The sequence below is a fragment of the Eretmochelys imbricata genome, chromosome 3 (assembly GCF_965152235.1).
Source record: "Eretmochelys imbricata isolate rEreImb1 chromosome 3, rEreImb1.hap1, whole genome shotgun sequence".
Lineage (NCBI taxonomy): Eukaryota > Metazoa > Chordata > Testudines > Cheloniidae > Eretmochelys > Eretmochelys imbricata.
In genome coordinates this window covers 140660429-140680689 of record NC_135574.1, presented here as the reverse complement: position 1 = coordinate 140680689, position 20261 = coordinate 140660429, and the positions used below count along the sequence as shown (strand labels likewise).

The window sequence follows — 20261 nt, the reverse complement described above, 5'->3', positions numbered from 1 at the left end:
ACTGAAAGGACATCTCCTTTGTCTCTCCACAGTTGATTATTTCCCTTCCATGCTTTTCTCCTCCCTCAACACATAGCGTCTACTTAGTGCTCCCTTCCAGGCTCAAATCTCTCATGCACATGACAACTGCTGATCACTCCACTACAGGCTCTCCTGCCTGTCTCTGAGTCCATCTCAGTACTCGGCACACAGATACCAGCAGAAGCACAGAGGAACAGCTGAGATAGATGGGAGAGAAGTTATTATCCTGACAACTTTGCACAGTGGCCTTTGGTCATAGGAGGCCAGGCCAGGATTGCTGCAGAAAACCTGTCAGGCTTCAGCTGTCAGTCCCCAGAACACGAACTGGGACTTTGAACAGCTGGCACAGGTTTGTCAAACCCAGGACAATTTGGGCTAGATCAGGACTAGTAGCAGTTATAATATGTTTCGTGAAGGAACTGTAATCTTACGCACTGCATGTTCAGGATCAAGGCAGTTAGACACGACTTAACTCCTTTGGTTCACAAGTTGCAGTTTGTTGTAGTAAATGTTGCAGTAAATGAACTGGCAACTATCCAACACTTTTCAAAGTCGGGGGCGGGTGGGAGTGATTAGGGGATGTTGAGGGTCACATGAACAGGCCTAGATGATAAACTACAAGGGCCAAAGCTAAAGGCTGAAAACTCAGGGGATACAGTTTCCCATCTCTATCCTATTAAGGTGCTGTCTTTCATTAACAGTGCATACTACCTGTAGGGGAGAAATACGAAGTGCTGCAGGGACTCTAAATGATTCATTTCCTTATTCCTTGCTGGTGATACTGTGTTCATCAGAGCCTCTGGCAGGAGAAAAGGAAAGTGAGATAAAAACATAGCTTCCAGCCAGCCTGTAATTGCAAGAAAGACATGGAGTATGTAAATAAAGCTGAAAATTAAAGCAAAAAGTGCCATTTATGTTGTTTAAAAAATGCATTTCCAGTAGTTCATAACAGGTATTATTACTGCACTGAGACCACACCTTGCTCTTCTACGTGCATTCTGCAATTCAGGCGTCTGTTACTAAAAAGAATACAAGAAAAATCCTTCTAGTGAGCAATAAGACAGAACAAGTGTGATGCTGGATATCTGAGGCAAGGTTAGGCATGAATGCTGTAGGCTGAGTTACACAATTTTCTGAGCACCGGTAATATCCCTTAACACTCACTGTGTATTTATTACATTATTGCAGTGATGGATTTTTTCAAAAAGTATTCTTGCATACAAAATTGTAGTTCTAGCCTCAATATTTAAAAACAATTAGGTAAACATAATGAAAAGTAAACATTTTAAAAAATGTGCAGGTGACGTCTTTCTTGCTCTGGACTCATTGCTCCTACCATATTTTTAAAAGCATATTTCTATTATTTTTCTAATATAGAATAAAAGTTATTATACAGGTTAATGCACACTGTGCTTCCTAGAAAAATAAAAGAGGGAAAGGTAACATGTTAATAAGAAAAGAGGAAAAAAGAAAAGTACTTACCTGTAATAATACTTCTCTAAAGATATCAGGCCTGATTTTCCACTCCAGTGCATTGGTTTTATACCAGTGTGACTCCACTGATTACAGTGGAATTCCCTCAGTGTAAACCACTGTAACAGAGAAATAAGCCCACCAATTCTAACAGATCACATTGGGTCTGTGCCATCTGCTGGGACTCAGCAGGAACATCTTAGACTAATGAGTTTTCAGGACTGTTATTCTCAACTATAGTAAATTGTACATTTCACCCCGGCTGAATGTACTCTGCTGCAATCCACAAAGGTACTTACTCTCATAAGTCCCATTTTTGGGCACCACTGCGATTAAAAAAAATCCTGCTCAGCTGCTACCTAACCTCACTCGGCACTTCAGTTTCTGCCTCTGGGTATGAATGCTGCCGCCTCCCTCTAGGCTTTCAGGTTCCTATCACCTGCTCGAGCATGAGCACTCCCCAGCATTAGGTGTCTGGATGCCTATCTCCTGCCTAAACTCCAGAGTGATTCAAAAACTGGGAAAGATAGGCATTCTACTGCCTAAATCATTTGCAGAGGTCCAATCTGCTAGGAATGGTCAGAAGCTGCCTACTGGATTGAGCCCTTCAGAATAGTTCACACAAAACAGCAGGAAGGCCCTCCCACATAACCTTTAGCCTAATGTATTCATCCAGGATGTGGGAGACACTCCCTCTGTCCCCGATTCAAATCCCACTCCTACTGAAGGGAAGACAAGATTTGACCACTTCTCAGGGGAGTACCCTAACCACTATGCTATAGAGCAGAGGTCTTCAATCTGTGGGGTGTGCCCCTAGGCGGGAGCATAGTAACATTCTTGGGGCTGCACAGCTGGCGCCTGGACCAGCCCCACAGGGGGCAGGGAGGAAGCACTGGCCAGCTCCGTTTCTGGCCCCAGCCCTGGCTGCCAGCCCTGCACCCAGCTGCAGCTGCAGGCCTGAGCCCCTGGCTGAGGGTCTGCTCCCGCCCCTGCCTCCAGCTGTGGCCCCAGCCTCAGCCCCGTTACCCCTGTCCTCATCCCCTCCTCCCAGAGCTGCGGCTCGACTCCTGGCTCTTGGGGGCGAGGTAAAGTTTGGGGACCACTGCTATAGAGTCTTTCTAAATCTGTCACTGCCCCAGTTAATATTTAATTGAAGTAGAAAAACTTCAGTAGGACAGACGGAGGGAGACCCCTCAGCCCTGCATCAGTATATTCCATAGCCTAGTAGTTGGAGTACGTACTCACCTGCGAGGTGGTCAATCCCTGTTCAAATCCCTTCTAACCATATACTGAAGTAGTGAGAGTTGGAGTCCCACGACAACAAGAATTTGGAACTCCAGGCATGGAATTGCATAGGTAGTAGTCAGCTCTGAACTGCACTGGAGACGTAGACAAACCAAAGGTTTGATTTGGTACTTTAGTTATAACCAAGGAAAAGCAGACTAGTCACCAAACATGGTGACCAAAGAAGTACTGGTAGCTAGGTCAAAAAGAAAGGCTGGAGAAAAGAAACAGTTCTCTGCAGAGGAAACTAAAATGAATTATCCAAAAGGCAGTCATGTTATGAGGAAAGCTGTGTATTTTCTGGACTGCAGGAATGGTGATGAACTCTGCTTACACCAGCTCATTCTCATTCCTTTTAATCATGAGAAGGATTGGATTGGATTCAGCAAAATTTCAGAATAATCAGTCAGAGAACTCAATCAGAACTTCTATGGCTCCTTGTTTCAGAAATACTGAAGATCCTAGAATATATATCATCATATCTCTGAGCAGCACTTTGAGGAGGAATCTCTCTTACCTGTTTCATAATACTAAGAAATTAGAGCCATGTAGTAAGAAATACCTTCTACTAGCAGTACCTCCCAGGGCTATCAAGACCAAATCAACCAGGTCTGGAAACATAACTAGATCTGCAGTTTAATCTGTTAAAGATCTGAAGTCTACAGATGGAATGGAGTGGCACTGTTGGAAGCATGTATAGTCCAGGTGCAAACTATGCTCAATGAGATGTAACTAGCAAATTGTAGAATGCTAAAAAAAGTTCCCTTCAATCCTCTCATACTAGGTGTTATTATTCCTATTTTAGTAATAAGTAAACAGAGACAGAAAAATTAAGTGACTTGATGGCAGGGGAAGAGAGGAGCATTGTGAGCTTCTGAGTTAGGCAGGGTCTGCGAGTCAGAAGACGTCAGTTCTAAAGCTGGCTCTGGTACTAATTTGCTATGAGTCTTTAAGCAGGTCTCTAAGCATCAGTTTTCCCATCTCAAAAATGGAAATAGTGATATATATCTTCCACACAGGGTGTTGTGAAGTCTGCCTAAATAATGAATGTAAAGAGCTATGTAAGTGCAAAGTGTTATTAAAGCTAGTCACTGGCAGAGATAGAAAGAGAACTTGGGAGTTCTTGGCTACCACTCTGAATTCAATGCACAAACTACACCATACTATCTTAAGGACATACATAATCACTTTTATGTTTTCAGTAGGAATAGACTGCTTTCACTTCAGGTCAAAAATTCACAGCTGCAAATTTTCAAGCAAAATTGGCTTTATGATTTTTTATATGCCTCAATGCAAAACTTCTAATCTACTTAAATGTAAGAGGTGCCAAATGCTCATGAATTCTTTGAGCCAGTTTTGCATCGCTGTATTAGCCTTTATGATTTTCATGCACAGCAGAGTGTGGCTCTGTTATCTTTTATGAAAGAAAGTGATTGTAACTCAGTCCATAGGCTCAACCAATGAGCTATCTTTATTCATTAAATTGTGTGGATTTGTAATTGCACCAATCATCTTACACCAACTAAAACAACCAATGCATTAAAAATATAAGCTTTTTAAAATAACTAACTTTGACAACTAGAAAATTTTGACTAGCAGTGGAAATATGTCCTCCAATGGAGCTATGGAAATGGATTTAAATGTTTTTTATGGTTTGTAATTGCCACATCATGTCTTTCAACTAATTTGTGAGATTAACTATTAAAGTAGATGATAAACTCTTATGATAAACTTGGTCAGTCTACATTTTTATTATATAAATTAACATTTTTATTAAGCACCAATAAAAATCATACGAGTAAAATTCCTTCAGGAATATAAAATCAATTGCAACTTTAAACAATGTAAATTCTATTTCAAATGCTCAAACGATACCTGTTAGGTTAGTAATAAAAACATTCAATTTGCTGTGTCTGAATGTATTAAGTTACAGTAGCTGATGTAACTTGATTCTCTTTTGAAGATTTACAAAATATACTAGTTATTTGAAGGAGCTGTGATGGGGTCTGTTGAACATCTGAGCTCACTAAAAGGTTACAAAATTTGTTTCAAGTTTGTAAACAGAAATCTAGTACATTTTGCATTCAGTTGCATATACATTCAGATTCACATTCAGTAAATTACAACCAATAATATATTTGAATTGAAGGTGTGATCACAGAAGTTTTCAGATTTGAGTAACTGCTATTTGCCATAAAATTTATAATAGACATTGAGAATTATAGCTGTCAGAATATTTTAGAAGTAGCATTATCTACTAAGTCTTTGAAACATACTTTTTATACAAGGCTCTGATCTATTCAAAGTATAAGTGATTATTAGAATCTGAGGGCCAGATCATCAGCTAGTATAAATTAGTGTAGCTACACTGAAGTCAATGGAGTTGCTCCAACATTCACCAGCTGACAATCTGGTCCTGACTGTCTTATGGACAAGGGGATTCATTGACTGATACTTGTGAAGGGGAGGCATTGTTACCCACTCATGGGGAAAGGCAGCTTTAAAGTGCAACTGGAGTTTCACAGGAGCCCAGTCACTATACACCATCCAAAACAATATGTTGAATCAGCATATCTCCCTGCTGGTCCTGGGCGTTCTCCTGCCCTAGACAGTGCTGCTCAGTTTGTGGACTGCAGTGGCTGCATACAGGCTCTTGATAGAGTGGGAGTTTTGTACTGACGCATCCGTGACCCAGATTTCAAATTACCAAAAGTCGTGCATGCTAGTTATGCTGATGAAAGCCAGCATAAATTGGGGCTAAATCAAGCCTAAAGATCATAGATGTATTTTAATTTAATTTTGTTTGAGAGGTGGTTACTAAAGGGGCCATAAACTGCCCTCCATCTATACACACAAAAGAAACCAATGGGATATGTTAAGCTCAGCGGTAGAGCTGAAAACTAAACGAGAACTGGGAACTAAACACACAAGTCACATTAGTCTTATATGAAAGGTGAAAAGCGGTTTATGAAAACAACCCTGAACACATCCAACAAAATTGAAATTATTTAAAAAACCAATGTACTTTTACAATTTCTTTACACAGAATGCCATCAGTATGGTAGATAAATTATTGGTCCTTCTTCAACTCATGTACTGTCGTTCTTGTTTGATCTTGTTGGTCATGAGATAGCAGTCGATCAACATAAATGATTGCTCGATAAATTTTCACATACCTGAAGTAGCTTATAACAAGGATGCCCCCAAAAATGGACAGTATGAGGACTGAAAAGCCAGCAACCTTACCAATGTTTGGACTGAAATACAAATGAGATTCGATTAAGAATAGATGTGATAAATTTTCAAATTCTCCCCTTGTTTAGTCAAGAATCTCTTTGACTTTATATTGACAGAAGACATAACTCTATTTGGAATGATGTCTTCTGAAAACGCTTAAAAATGATATGCATCTTCTTGAAAATATGGCTGATTAATGATTAAGTTTCTCTTTTACTCTTCTTTACAGTCATGATGATATAGAAGTCAAGGGCAAAATCCAAATGATTTTCTATAGAAGTGAATGGCAAGACTCTATGATTTTAGTGGGACCAGGATCAAACACTTTATAAAGAAGTGAGTGAGTACAATGGGCACACTACAGACGTTCATTCTGGTTTAGAAATATTACTGGTTCCAGAGATATCACCTATACTTAAAAATGGAGAATACCGTTCAAACTGGAATGAAATTGTATCCTACCAGCAGGCCAAAGGCTTGGATTTGGATATTATCTCTAAGATTTCATTACCCATCTGTAAGATTGGGAGTGTTGCCAAAGGATAACAATATTTTTATCACTATATAAATATTAAATAATAATGAATTATGTTTAGTTGTGGCTATTAGCAATTACCTTTCTACTATGCCATATGTACGGACCGCAAAGACTGTATTTAAGTCACAAAAACTGGAATACAAAAAAAGATTTAAATATTTTCTCAACTGTAAAAATATTCAGAATGAAAATACAGAATCACAATGAAACCAACTGGTGCCCACATTCACCCCACCTCATGTACGAACTAAAAACTTTATTTAAACTTCAATAAAGACATTCCGATTATTTTTAAAAATGGTGTACTTTTATGTAACTTTCATAATTTAATGCAGTGTTGTCAATGCTACTGATTTTTTTGTGAGTGATGGGATTTCACCTGGGGCCGGAGCCAATCTTGCAATGATGTGAGTTGCTTTAGCTCTCTAGTGAATTTCAGACTGCTGGGGGGGAAAACCCACTGACTGGCTCTTTTCTCCAGTTGCCTGCCTCCTGGCGAAGAGCAGCCAATCAGAGCTGCTGCAGGAGCAAGCAGCGCACTCTTCCTCTACCCTCAGCAACCTGAAGCCATTCTCACAGGAAGGGAGAGGATAATGGGGAGCAGAAATGTCAGGAACATCCTAGGGTGAGTTTTGACACCTTCCCTGCTTTGGAAAAAAACATGTTGGACAAGATTCATCCTGGCAGTGGCATTAGGGCTGGTGAAAGGCCTAATTTGTGCTCAAGTTGCAGCCAGGGAATAGCTGGGTCAGTGCCCATCCTGCCCTCAATCTGCACCTGCACTGGTGGCTCCTGCATTGGGGGACACATCCCCTGTGCTAGTGTATCCTGGGAAACACATCCCTTTGTCAGGGCCTCCTTCGGGGGGGAGGGGGGCGGGGGGGAGGGGGTGCAGCCTGCACAAAGGGGCCATAAGGCAGTGATGAATTCCTTCTTTTAATGTTTCATCAATGAAATACCTCTATGAGTGTTCGGTATTCATGGGTCTTTCTCACAATGTTTCAGAAAATATGTAGGATGCGTGTTACTACATATTCCTAAATGAAATCCCCTATGGAGTTTATTAAAAATTTTCTTTACATTATGGGGTGGATAAAATGAGAAACTTTGAAATGGTTTATTAAAGGGAAGGCAAATATCCTTAAGGTGTGGCTAATCTTTGATAAGTGACTGTAAAAAGTCATTGTGCAGTTCAATATTTCTTGTCTTTCAATGGTTGCCACATCAAATACGTTCAGTTCACACAGAAAATATTTTTCTCCAAATACCAGCCCTAGAAACTCAACCTGAGCTCTGAGAACCAAGCCGGGGTTTTTCTTGCTCAGACATGTATCATCACCTTTAGGCCAAATTAGACCCTCCGTTACAGCTGTGCAACCCTACTGTCTTCAGATTATAACCTCAGTGGCATTTATGCAGTTGAATTGTCATCCATTGATCCAGTTCACCAACTCCTACATGGGTTAGTTCTACAGTGCTAACAGGAATAACTTTCTTTTAGTCACTTAGCCTAAATTTACAGAGATTACTCTGAATATATGCAAAGAGAAAATCTGTTAAGATGACATTTTTACAATCACTTTAGAAAAAAAACTGGTTTGACTGTCAGATCCCAGATTTACACTAATGTAAATTGAGATTACAATCTGGCCCTGTGGGTCCTGTCGTCAAATCCACATGTTGAAGGCCTCTTGCCTTCCTTTCCATAGAGGTAGGATAAACATTATGTTTCTAGCAGTCTATACAGAAAATGAGTAGAAATCTAAGAGGAAAAATAATAGCTGCACAATGAAAGGGTTGAGGACCCTCAGAGCCATATCTGAACCATCCATGAGTTAGAACTGGTAGTGGAAAATACCTGCAACATCTATGGCCAAGTGATACCTCAAGCAAAATAATTTTGTAAAATGACAACAGTGGTTACTTTATTCATCTTAATCCTAAATCAATCATTAAAAATACTTTTTACATGTCAAGAAAGAAATAGATAACCTGAAATTTGGGTCCACTATCTTCACTCTGAACACATAAATGCCACTGTACTCAGTAGGCCAAATGAGAGAATTGTAACCAGAGTGGTTCAGAATTGGATACAGCTGATTTAGGTCTCCTAGACGTCCAAGTTCAGATTCAAAGCAGGATCTGTAATTCTGATTAGAAACAATGAAGGAGATTTTTTAAACTAGCTTTGAAAAACAATTAGACCTACTTATCTGGGTTTCTGGACTTGTAATTACCTCTCTCTCTTTCTCCCTTTCTCTCTATATATATCCCAAAGGAATAACTCCTTGGAGATTGTACAGCACACTCACAAGCTCTATACTTAGTCAGCTATGTTGGCTAACAAGGAGGGGAGAAGCCTGGTTCCCACACATTCCTTGCCTTGTTTCAAACAGTCTGCACCCTAAAATAAACTTGTTTCGTTTAAATCTAAACCAACCCAATGTTGTATCTGAATTGAAGTGACTGGGATTCATTAACTCCAGTTAATGTGGCAAGCTGCTGGGTATTTACTCTTTAAAGGAGCAAGCAAACCTTATTAGCCCTCTGAATACTCCAGGAAAGATCTGGACATTTCAGAGCAGATAGTTTTGGGAAATTTCAGGACTGGGGGTGTGTTGGAGTCACTTGGCTAATGGTAACCAAAGTTGGTAGATGCCAGAATGAGGCTGGGGTGTAACAAGCCAGCTACTGGAATCAGAGTGCTGAGCCAGAGCTGCTTAACAAACAGACAGTGCATGCTTGTCTGTTGGCTGTCAGTGTCCAGGTTACGAGCCACAGCAGCAGAGCACTGAAGGCACCCAGAGTTACAGGGTTCGTGGTAAAACAGATCAACGGGCTGAAAAGGCATGAGGACATAAGGGCATTCAACACCAACACTGAAACGTTAAAAAAAAAAAATTGAACTAACTTCCCATACATCCAAAGATGTCCAAAACCTTTACCCCCAACCTGAGGCCTCTAATTGCACTAGGGGGCGCACATTAAGATGAGATGCTCAGCCTGGTGATGTGGCTGTTAGGTGGCTGCTCAGTTTGAACCTCTGGCCTGGTGGAATATATTGCCCCTCAGCCTTCACCTTCTCTTGGAACACATGCTAGTCTAAGTGCAAAGTGTTCACTACCTTTTCCCTTCAATCATAGTCCTTTCCCCAGGCTCATGCACCCTCCCACCTAGAGCAACACAGTCCTTCCTTCTTTCACTGAGCCCTCCCCACAGCCCTCACTCTTCCAACCACACACTCCTGCCAAGATAGTGCCCGCCCCCAAGTTCCTCCCAACTGTCCAGGAATCCTCCAGCTTCTTGCCCTTCTGGGCCATTGATCCTCCAGGACTAGGCTGGTCACGCTTAGGTGCTGATTACAATAGTTTAGTGAATTGGAATCATACGAATGCCCCTTTGGCCCAGCAGAAAGCCAATTTGGGGCCTTGTAAGATGATTTTGTTTGGATGAGAAATCAGTGAGACAAAATTGAGGTAATCCTTGGTGGTAATTCTTTTATACATAGAATATATTGGTGAAGTCCTAGTCCCACTGAAGTCAATAATGAAACTCTCATTGACTTTAATGGGGCCAGGATTTCACCCAAAGTTCTGTTTCTCTGAACATACAGCACACATGCTTTTGGAGAAATCTCAAGCCAGACTCCAGACCTGTGCCCAAGAAACTGCTGTAACAGGGTCACCCTGCCACTGCTTACTGATTCTAACTTCTCACAGCCCACAGCCCCTGCCTTTGTGCCTGGGGAGCCTCCATTAGTTCCACACTTTCCCTCTGGCCAAATGGCTTGTCATATCTCTCAAGGGTTAGCCCCTCCCTTGTGTCCAGCTGTTTACCACTACAAAAGAATTTCAGTTGCTCCTAAAGCTATACAATATTTTAGTACACTCATTTATTTTAATGATGTTTGTGATTTTCATTCAACCAGACACATGACAACGAGGGATTAGTGTCTTTCGGAATAACAATATCCTTTCATAGCATTGTCAGATCATTACTGTATTGCTATCTGACTTGTATTCCACTTGCTCGAGATACTAATAGTGTGAGAATGCCAAGTAAGACAGCTGCAGAGTTCATTCATATTTTTCATAAACAATTTGTAAATATATAATTTCCTACCTGTGGCCCCCATATTTCATCTAATGTACTGTTTTCATGTCCCTTAAGCATTGAAATCCAAGTCTGTGCTTCACGCAAACAACCCACCTATTCAAAATAATTCAAATGTACAAATTAAAAAAAATATTAGTTCTCTATCCCTTTGTTATTTTCTAAAGGGTAATACAGTATTTACATAGGTATTGGGCATTGTGGTTCTGTATATTTATTTATCTTATATAGCTGCTATAGTGAAAGTACCACAGTATAAATCTAAGGCAACAAAACATACTCAGGGAAAGACTCTGCCCTTAGGGAGTACATTGTTTTAAAATAAAATATTGGGGTAGTAATATTAGCAATAATAATGTTAACATCCAGTGGTGCGTCAAGTTTCAATAGCTACCTGTACTGAGTGAAGTAGGCAGCACTGATGAGAATAAAATAAATGCTCCATGAAGGGAGCCAAATTAAATGGGCTTGACTTGACCATGGTATGTAAATAGCACTAATGTAAATTGTAGCCATAACAAAAATACATTCTGAGAAGGAAAAGGAACAAGTGGACTTGTAGCCCTTACAGCATCTACAATGTCTGAGCTGTGCATTCTGAAGAAGAAGCACTTAGGATATGTCTACACTGCAATTAGACTTGGGCTCGCAGGGCTCGGGCTAATAGGCTGTTTAATTGTGGTATAGGGTGTAGATGTTTGGGCTCGGGCTATAGCCTGAGCTCTCACTGAGACCCTCTCACCTCGCAGGGTTCTAGAGCTCAGGTCCACCCACCCCAAATGTCTCCACCACAATTAAACGGCCTCCTAGCCTGAACCCCATGACTCCAAGTCAGCTCGCACAGGCCAGCCGTGGGTTTTTAATTGCAGTGTAGACATATCCTCAGGCAAAACGTATGGTGTCCAAGAAACAATGAGACATCAAAACAAAGTGGGATGCAACACAGCTGAGGAGCCAGACAGTGACCCTCCACAGGTGCTCTTTCATCAATCATGGTCATTCAGGTACTGACAATTGCAGCATTTAGGACTATAGTCTGACTTCACTTATATAAGACTTCAGTCCCCATAACATTATGGTTCTTTCATGAACTGTTGTCAGAGGAATCCAGTCTGCTGTTCTCTGAGCTCCCACAATCCCATACTATGGATGAAGATTCAGCAAAAGGTAATTCAGGTAATAGGCCGGACCCAAAGCCATTGAAGTAAACGATTGATTTCCATAGTTTTTTTTTTTAAATCAAACCCAATGTTAGTACTATCTTGCTTTAGTATCTTTCTGCAGGGCGTGACACTACTGAGATAACCTGTAACTGTATAGATCATTGTTACAACCATTGTTATATATTTGCAGCAAATATTGTACAAAGGTTGTCATGTAAGGTGTCTATGGGAAGGTTATGATTTGCTGATTATGATTATGCTATCTGTATGCATGTATCATTTTTGTAGTTGACGTTATGAATATGGGCTATGTACTTGTATATCAACGTGTTTTAATTCTAAGTAGCCTCGGTGAAGCATTTGGTCAGCTTCTTGAGAAGGGACTATTCTCAGTAAGAGCCCAATCAAGAAACACTTAACTGACAATGAACTGTGGGAGATGCCAATCCACTTCAAAGCTTTCCTGGGAAGGTTCAACTGAATGTAAACAATGGCATGGGCCTGTAAAGAACTGAGTCGTGCATGGACATGTGACTTGCCCATGTGACTCCTAACTCCATCTTGCTGCGGTGATCTTCCAGAGGGCAGAGAATATAAAAGGCTGCTGCATCTCCTCCATCTTGTCTTCAATCCTGCTTCTTACTTCTGGAGGAACCTTGCTACAAACTGAAGCTCTGAACAAAGGACTCAATGACCCATCCCAGCTGTGGATGCACTCCAGTGACTTGATTTGTGCCTGCAGCTTATTCCATCACTGCTACAAGCCTGAACCAAGAACTTTGCCATTACTGTATGTAATTGATTCCGTTTAACCAATTCTTGCTCTCATCTATATCTTTTTCCTTTTATGAATAAACCTTTAGATTTTAGATTCTAAAGGATTGGCAACAGCATGATTTGTGGGTAAGATCTGATTCGTATATTGACCTGGGTCTGGGGCTTGGTCCTTTGGGATCAGGAGAACCTTTTTCTTTTACTGGGGTATTGGTTTTCATAACCATTCGTCCACATAACAAGTGGCACTGGTGGTGATACTGGGAAACTGGAGTGTCTGAGGGAATTGCGGGTGTGACTTATGGTTAGCCAGTGCAGTAAAACCAAAGTCCTCTCTGTTTGGCTGGTTTGGCTGGCTCCTCACCTTAGAGGTGAAGAAACCCCAGCCTTGGGCTGTAACTGCCCTGCTCTAAGCAATTTGTCCTGAATTGATATTCTCAGAAGTGTCCCACCAAAGGCAGCAACGTTACACAAGGGTAGGGATGATGATGTGTTGAGCAGCCACGCCACACAAGCCCTGGCTTTTCCACTGCCAGCCATTTCCACCTTCCAAACTGTGAAGCCTCAGTTCTGCTAAGGCTCATCCCTATTTTTGCCAAATTCTGGCCTAGTCGAGCAATAATTCCATTTCCCAGCCTTCTACACATTGCTTTGACAGCATGATCTGGCTTTGAGTGTCCTGGGGAGCATGTCACTCTCATTAAAAATGAAAGGCTATATTCTGCTTTCAGTTATATAGAAATTGCCTTCAATAGGATTGCATGGGTATTACTGAGGGCAGAATTTGACTTCAGAGATTGAAAGAATCTCTTTTTAAGAACAGGCTAAATAAACACCTATCAGGTATGGTCTAGGTATACTTAATCCTGTTTCAGCATGGCAGGAAGGACTAAATCTCTTAAGGGCTTCCCAGCCCCACATTTCTATGATTCTGTATGGATAGTCCTGTATTCCCATTTCCCCCAAACAGAGGGCAGACTAAACTTCAAGATGGTTTTGAAGTTTCACTTCCTGAACCATACTACCATGCACAGAATTCTTTTTTCTTTTCTTTGATTACCTCTTGATTTTGATTCATGTGTTCCGTTTTGAACAGTGTATGCTGTTAAAACCAATACATTAAACGCTGAAAGTTACAAGTAATGTAATCTACAACTACTATACAATATCTCCATTCAAATAGGGTGATTCAGACAGAAGAGGACTGAACATGTATAAAATCAAGCATTGCATTTACCCAACTTCACACAATATATAGCAACAAATATAATCTAAATAAAAAGATGCCATACCTGCTTCATAGATGAGTTGTAGCTGTAGTCATTTCTGCCATGAACCTCCCATAAAATAAAATTTGCCTCAACTGTTTTAACAAATGTGCTGCCATTATATCTATAAACAATACAGGTGTTAAATAATGCTTTGGTAAAAGCATATAAATGGGCAAATACCTCTCACTCCGTGGCCCTGGAGGGAAACATGGACAGTGCAGTGCTGCTGTGCAAAAGGAGAAAAGGACAAGCAGGGAATGTACAGCCCAGAGGCTTTGCTCCGAGGACTCCCTGCACAACAGTGGACTATGAGCAAATAGGATGCAGCATCATGGGTGGGACCAAAGGATGTGCTGCAATGTGGATATTCCTTCCTCCAGCACTGGGCTTGCTACTGTTACGCTTGCCATTCAGCTGGAGTAGCCACTACAGCTTCAGAGAACTATGCAGCGCTGTGGGAAGGAGTCCTTCTCTTGCCACACAATATTTCAGCGTTATACTTACAAGGCAATATCAGGGTGAAAAGGTATTGCATAATGAAGATCCATTAGGCAACCATACTTATCCCAATCATAATTTACCACCTAAAAAAAGAAAAGTTGTGGTAATATACTGTATATTTCTCTATATTTCTTCTTTGCATGCCCACACACATCAACTAAAATAAAACCCTGTAACTCTCTTACCAGGTCTTCCGTTGTTGGAACCCACAGATATTCCCTAGTGTAAGGAAAAACTTATTGTTGGTTTTACACCTTTTAAAACCATATTCCCCTCTTTTCTGGTATAAAATGGATTGGATTGTTTAAGTAGGAAGATTTAAAACTGAGCATGCAATTTTTCTTCATGGCTTAAAAACATGTGAAACAAGCTTTTGCAAATCCTCCTGCTATAAAGTTGTAAACTCTCCTATATCATTGGATATCTTAAAGAGACATCAACTTAAAAATAACACTTGCATCTGACAATCTGTAAGCAACTACTGTTATAAGTATTACTTATAACTAGTAACTACAGTAGCTCTTTTTCCTCCCCTCATCCCCAGTTTCTTCCCTTTGAGCATTTGGGTGCTCTCCTGGCCCCACTGAATTCAATGGGAGTTTTGCTATTGACTTCAGTCGGCCAGGGTTTCACTCTTTGTGTACAGTCACTTTCGGCTTGATCACGTTACCATTGAAATCCAATAACAGAACTCCCATTAACTTCTATGGATGAAGGATTGGGCCCTTAGTTGTTTCCCCTGTTGTTTGTGTGGATATTTCAGACAGCAACATTGGAGATCCGATGAAGTGAGCTGTAGCTCACGAAAGCTCATGCTCAAATAAATTTGTTAGTCTCTAAGGTGCCACAAGTCCTCCTTTTCTTATTGGAGAGAAAAACATTTTTAAAAAATAGGATGATGTGATTGGATCAAACACAAACCCTGTTTCAGGGACTAAAGGACAGGTGTAGTAACAAACTACTTTTAACTAGATTTTCTTTTTTATTTTTTTTTGGTTGACTAGCTTTCAAGTTGAGAATGTCTCTTTACAGATATTTAGAAGAATAATTTGTATATATATAAATGGCTTCCTGCATTTCCATATATAAATATCTGAAAGACCCTATATTTCTTTTTATGGTCATTTAATAAATCAAGTTTCTTACCCACGTATTTTGTAAGTAGTAAAATTATGTTTCATACAGGTTACATATGAAGGTCTGTGGAAATAAAACAAATAATCAGTATAATCTAAAGGTTTTTATTTGTTACTGAAGTAGTGCATGAAAATGTAAATGACTGAACTCATCATGCTAGTATTGTCAGAGAATTATCATAGTCCAATATTTGTTCTATATTTTGACCTCCTTTCACCAAAACTTTCTCAATAGCTTTTATACATTAAATATGGGCCAGATTCTCTCTTTCAGTCTGGCCCCTCTTCACCACTCTGGCAGTGCAAATGGGCCATTCACTGGCTACATTTGGCCAGCTGTGAATTCCCTCCGCAGAGAGAAGCTCTGAACTGACATGGAGCCAGCATAGCATAACTGGTTCTTACTCCACTTTCTCTCCCAGCTATGTCATAGGGAGCATGCCAAGTGGGGGAAAGGGATGAAGCTGGAGTGCCACTGTGGTCTGCCTTCGGGGGCCTTTGCCAGCTGGCATATATTAGAGCAGCCCTAGTGCTGCTCTAATCTACCTAGAGCTGGAGCTGTGCAGGGCAAAGTTTCATGGCTCCTTGGTGGCCCAACTTCTCATCTGCACTGAGCACCTATTTCAATGATAAAAATTGGTTATTGTGGTTCTTTGAGATATGTTGCACATGTACATTCCACTCTAGGTACGTGCACTACAAACACAATCACTGGAAATGTTTCTCTCAGTGGAACCCATCAGGGCATCCCCTGCCAGTGTGCACAAACAGCACCAGTATAAAGCATCCAGCTGACCCCACATCCCCTCAGTTCCTTCTTTCTGGAAAACTCCAACGTAGCGGGGACAGGAGGGCGGGTCGTGTAATGGACATGTTCAGTGCATCTCGAAAAACAACAGTTATGGAAGTAACCATTTTTTTAGTAACCGTTTTTTCTTCTTTGAGTTATTGCACATGTGCATTCCACTCTATGTGACTCCCAAGCAGTTGAATAGGTGGAGGGTGTGGAGTTCATGGACCCACAGACTGCAGAACAGCTCGACCAAAATTGGCATAATCTCCGGAATGCTGAGTGATGGCGTAATGGAAGGAGAATGTGTGCACCAATGACCAGGTTGCTGCTTTACAAATGTCCTGAATAGGAATCTGTGCTAGGAATGCTGCTGGGGATGCTTATGACCTTATGGAATGAACAGTCAGGTTTGTTGGTGGTGAAACGCTGACCTGCCTGATCGTAACAAGTGCAAATACATGAAGTTATCCAGGATGAAATTATCTGTGAAGAGATTGTAAGACCCTTCATCCTGTCAACTACAGCTCTGAACAGTTGAGTGGACCTTCAGAATGGTTTAGTTCTTTCTATGTAGAAAGCTAGGGTTTGTCTAACATCCAATGAGTAAAGCCGTTCATTCCTATTTGCATGAGGCTTTGGGTAGAAGACAGGTAGGTAGATTGCCTGATTGCTATGAAATTGCAAAACCACTTTTGGGAGAAAACGGGGGTGAGGACATAAATATACCTTATCCTTAATGGAGGTTCTGGTGGGAAGGCATGGAGTTCCAAGACCCTTCTGGCCAAAGTGATGGCAACTAAGAAAGCCACTTTACAGGAGAGAGATAACAAGGAGCACATTGCCAAAGGTTCAAGCGGTGGCCCCATAAGCTTCTATTAGACCAGGTTCAGGTCCCAGGGGGGAACAGGCTCTTACTCGAGGGTACTGTATAACCTTTCTAGGCCTTTGAGGAATTGGACAGACATGTCATCTGAAAAAATTGACCTGTTATCCACCCAAGGGTGGAAAGCTGATACCACTGCAAGGTGAACCTTGACAGAGGAGACTGCTAAGCCTTGCTGTTTCAGGTGCCATAAATATTCAAATATGTCTTGTATGGATGAATGCATGGGTGAGACTCCATGATGGGATGCTCAGAGAATTGCTTCCACTTCAAGACAGGAGGGCTGGTGGAGGGCTTTCTACTACCTAGCAGGATCTCTGAGATTTAGCTCTGGAGCTTCCAGCCTTTAGATGAAGGAGGCTCAGGTTTGGGTGGAGCAGCCAACTTGGGCCTGGAAGTGGGATTGGAGTCGCCACTGAGATGTCTAGCAGAGAACCAGTGTTGGCAAGGCCATGATAGGTTCATCAGAATAATCTGGGCGTGGTCCTGTTTGATCTTTAGCAGCACCCTGTGCATGACTGGACTAGGAGATAAAGCATAGTAAGGATGTCCCGTCCAAGGTAGTAGAAAGGCATCCATGATACAACTTGAACTGTGGCTTCTTAGGGGGTCACAACTGGTGACACTTTCTGTTGTACTTATTTGCAAATAGGTCTATCCAGGGAGTCCCGCACTGTTGGAAAACATCTCTCATCACATCCAGGCGAAGGGACTACTCGTGGTGACTGGAGAAAGACCTGCTAAGGTGATCTGTCAGTTTTGTATTCCTGGAAGGTAAGAGGCCTCAAGACTGATTGGCAGTTTTACATAGCCATAGCTGTATTGCTTCTCAACAAAGGAGGGAAGAGCTAGCTCCTCCTGTCCTGTTGAAATAAAACATGGCTGCAGTGTTGTCTGTGAGAACAAACAAGTTTCTGCCCATAATTTGGGGCAGAAAGGCCTGACAGGGAAGGTCAGCTGCTTTGAGTTCCCTGACTTTGATGTGGACTGATCTCTCTGCCAAAGACCTTGCATTCTAAGGGGCCACATGTGAGCTCCCAACCCTAGCACTGACGCACCTGAGACCAGGGTCATTGATGGTTGAGGGCACTTAAAAGGGACTCCCACACAAACTGTGAGTGGATCCAACCACCAATTTAGAGAGACGAGAGCCTGTTGAGGTACCTGTGAGTACAGATGGTGACATGTTGGCAAGTACATGCAGGCCAGCCATGTCTGGAAGGGTCTGAGGTGCAGCCTTGCGTGTGGTACCACGTGAAGCTCCTTCGAAAGGCAGGTTCTGAAGTGTCTGCTGGACCTCCCGAGGGAGTTCCAAAGACTATAACCATGAACTCCTGCGCATGGCAACTGCCAAAACCATGGACCTGGCTGCCGAGTCAGCTGCATCCAAAGCAGATTGTAAAGAAGCCTTAGCTGCTGATTCTCCCTCGTCCACTAGAGAGGAGAACTCTTGCATGGCCTCTTGTAGGAACAAATCCTTCAATTTCTGCATGGAGTCACACATGTTAAAATCATACCTGCCCAGCAGCACCTGCTGATTTGCAATTCAAAACTGTAATGAGGGCCAGCCTTAGGGAAAATGGCATACTGGGCAAACTTGCCCTCAATGCTTCCCTCAGTGACCCAATGCCCCTAGGCCTGGGCAGCCACCTTGATCCCCTCCATGCCCCCATCACAGCTTGACCATGGCTGAGGCGCTGGAGACTGACAGCACTGACAGCACCATGTCCCAACCCCTTTATGGCCCCACAGACACACTGAATAGAGGAGGGGCTTCTGCAGCAAAGCAGATCCCACCCCAGAGCTTTAGGGGCCACAGTCCCCTCCCACTGAGGCACTCACCATGGAAGCTCGGGGAGCCGAGATCTTGAGGTGCCAATAGGGCAAGGGGGTCTGGTCTGTATCCCAGGGTCCAGTTGGGGCCCTGTGACCCAGCCCCAAGAGCTGTCCAGGGTTCTCTTATCGGTGTCCCCGTCTGGTTCCCTTCATTTTACCCTTTGACCGCACTCCTGTCCCTGTTATTTCATTAGTTGTCCCCCGGAATTACTTGGTTTCCAGGTCCTGTAGATCCCCTTCTTAGGCTGAAGGGGGGATCCTTTAGCAGTAGCTCGCCCACTTCCTGGATCCCAATAGGACCAGCCCCAAGAGGGTTAACTCTGCTGAGGAAGTCCCGCCAGGAGGCAGCATATAAAAGGTAGCAGCCCAGCTCAGTCTGGGCAGGCTGTTGGAGAGGAAGGGCACAGGCTGCGAGCTCTCTCCAGGGAGTTGCTACAGGCCCTGACTGCGGAATCACAGCTTGCAGAGCACCAGACAGATTCCAGGCTGCCCGATGAGCCCTGAGAAGGGGCTGCACTGGTGGAAGCTTGGCCATTTGAGGACCCCAGAGACCCAGCGGAACTGGGGGGAAAGGGTAAGAAGCAGGTCAGGGGACTTAAACTTTTTGTCAGTGAGTGAACTGGGGAACCAGTCAGGATGTATTCGGGGGATCATTGCTGACTCAGAGGTCAGCACCCCTACCTGGGCTGGGACTTGGAGGAGCAGGGAGGGCCCGAGTCCCCTTACCCAGGGCGCCATCCACTTGAGTGGTACCCTACTCTCCCAATGGGCCAACAGCCATGCAAAACAGAGGCAGGATACTATGATGACTCTGGCCATTGGGTCACACTGCCCCTTGTAGAAGGGCTGTCTACTGACTCTGGCCATTAGGTCACGTTACCCTGACTAGAAAGGCCGCCTTATTGATGTCAGCCAGTAGGTCAAACTACCACAGCCATAATAAAGGTTATTATTATAAGAACTAACTGACTGTGGTACAGCCTTTTCCCTTCTTTTGGACCATACATCACTTGACACCCCGTGGCGGGGTGTACCTACCCCACAACAGGCCCCTTTCCCCCAGACTCACCAGGCTTCAATCTGGCCCTGCCTCCCCTCTCAGACTCACCCAGGCAGGAGAAGATGAAGCTCAGTGCGAGACTGGAGGGGGAGGGAAGAAAGAAAGAGGGAGAGCCTGGGCTGTTGCCAGGCGGGGCCTCAGCTGGTGGCATAGCCCTGTGTCTGGGATCCACACAGAG

General features: G+C 42.7%; 1 protein-coding gene across 1 annotated transcript in view; it reads right to left on the bottom strand.

Moving 5' to 3' along the window:
- Window positions 1–4576: 4576 nt before the first annotated feature.
- CATSPERE (catsper channel auxiliary subunit epsilon) overlaps window positions 4577–20261 on the bottom strand; it is an 89532-nt gene continuing 73847 nt past the window's right edge. Inside the window, exons 15-22 of the mRNA XM_077813483.1 lie at window positions 15522–15575; window positions 14561–14594; window positions 14379–14458; window positions 13896–13995; window positions 10676–10762; window positions 8546–8703; window positions 6632–6685; window positions 4577–6035 (exon numbers count right to left, since the gene is read on the bottom strand). Of these exons, the coding sequence (XP_077669609.1) occupies window positions 5849–6035; window positions 6632–6685; window positions 8546–8703; window positions 10676–10762; window positions 13896–13995; window positions 14379–14458; window positions 14561–14594; window positions 15522–15575 (754 nt within the window). The 3' untranslated portion in view covers window positions 4577–5848. The remainder of the gene's footprint in view (window positions 6036–6631; window positions 6686–8545; window positions 8704–10675; window positions 10763–13895; window positions 13996–14378; window positions 14459–14560; window positions 14595–15521; window positions 15576–20261) is intronic.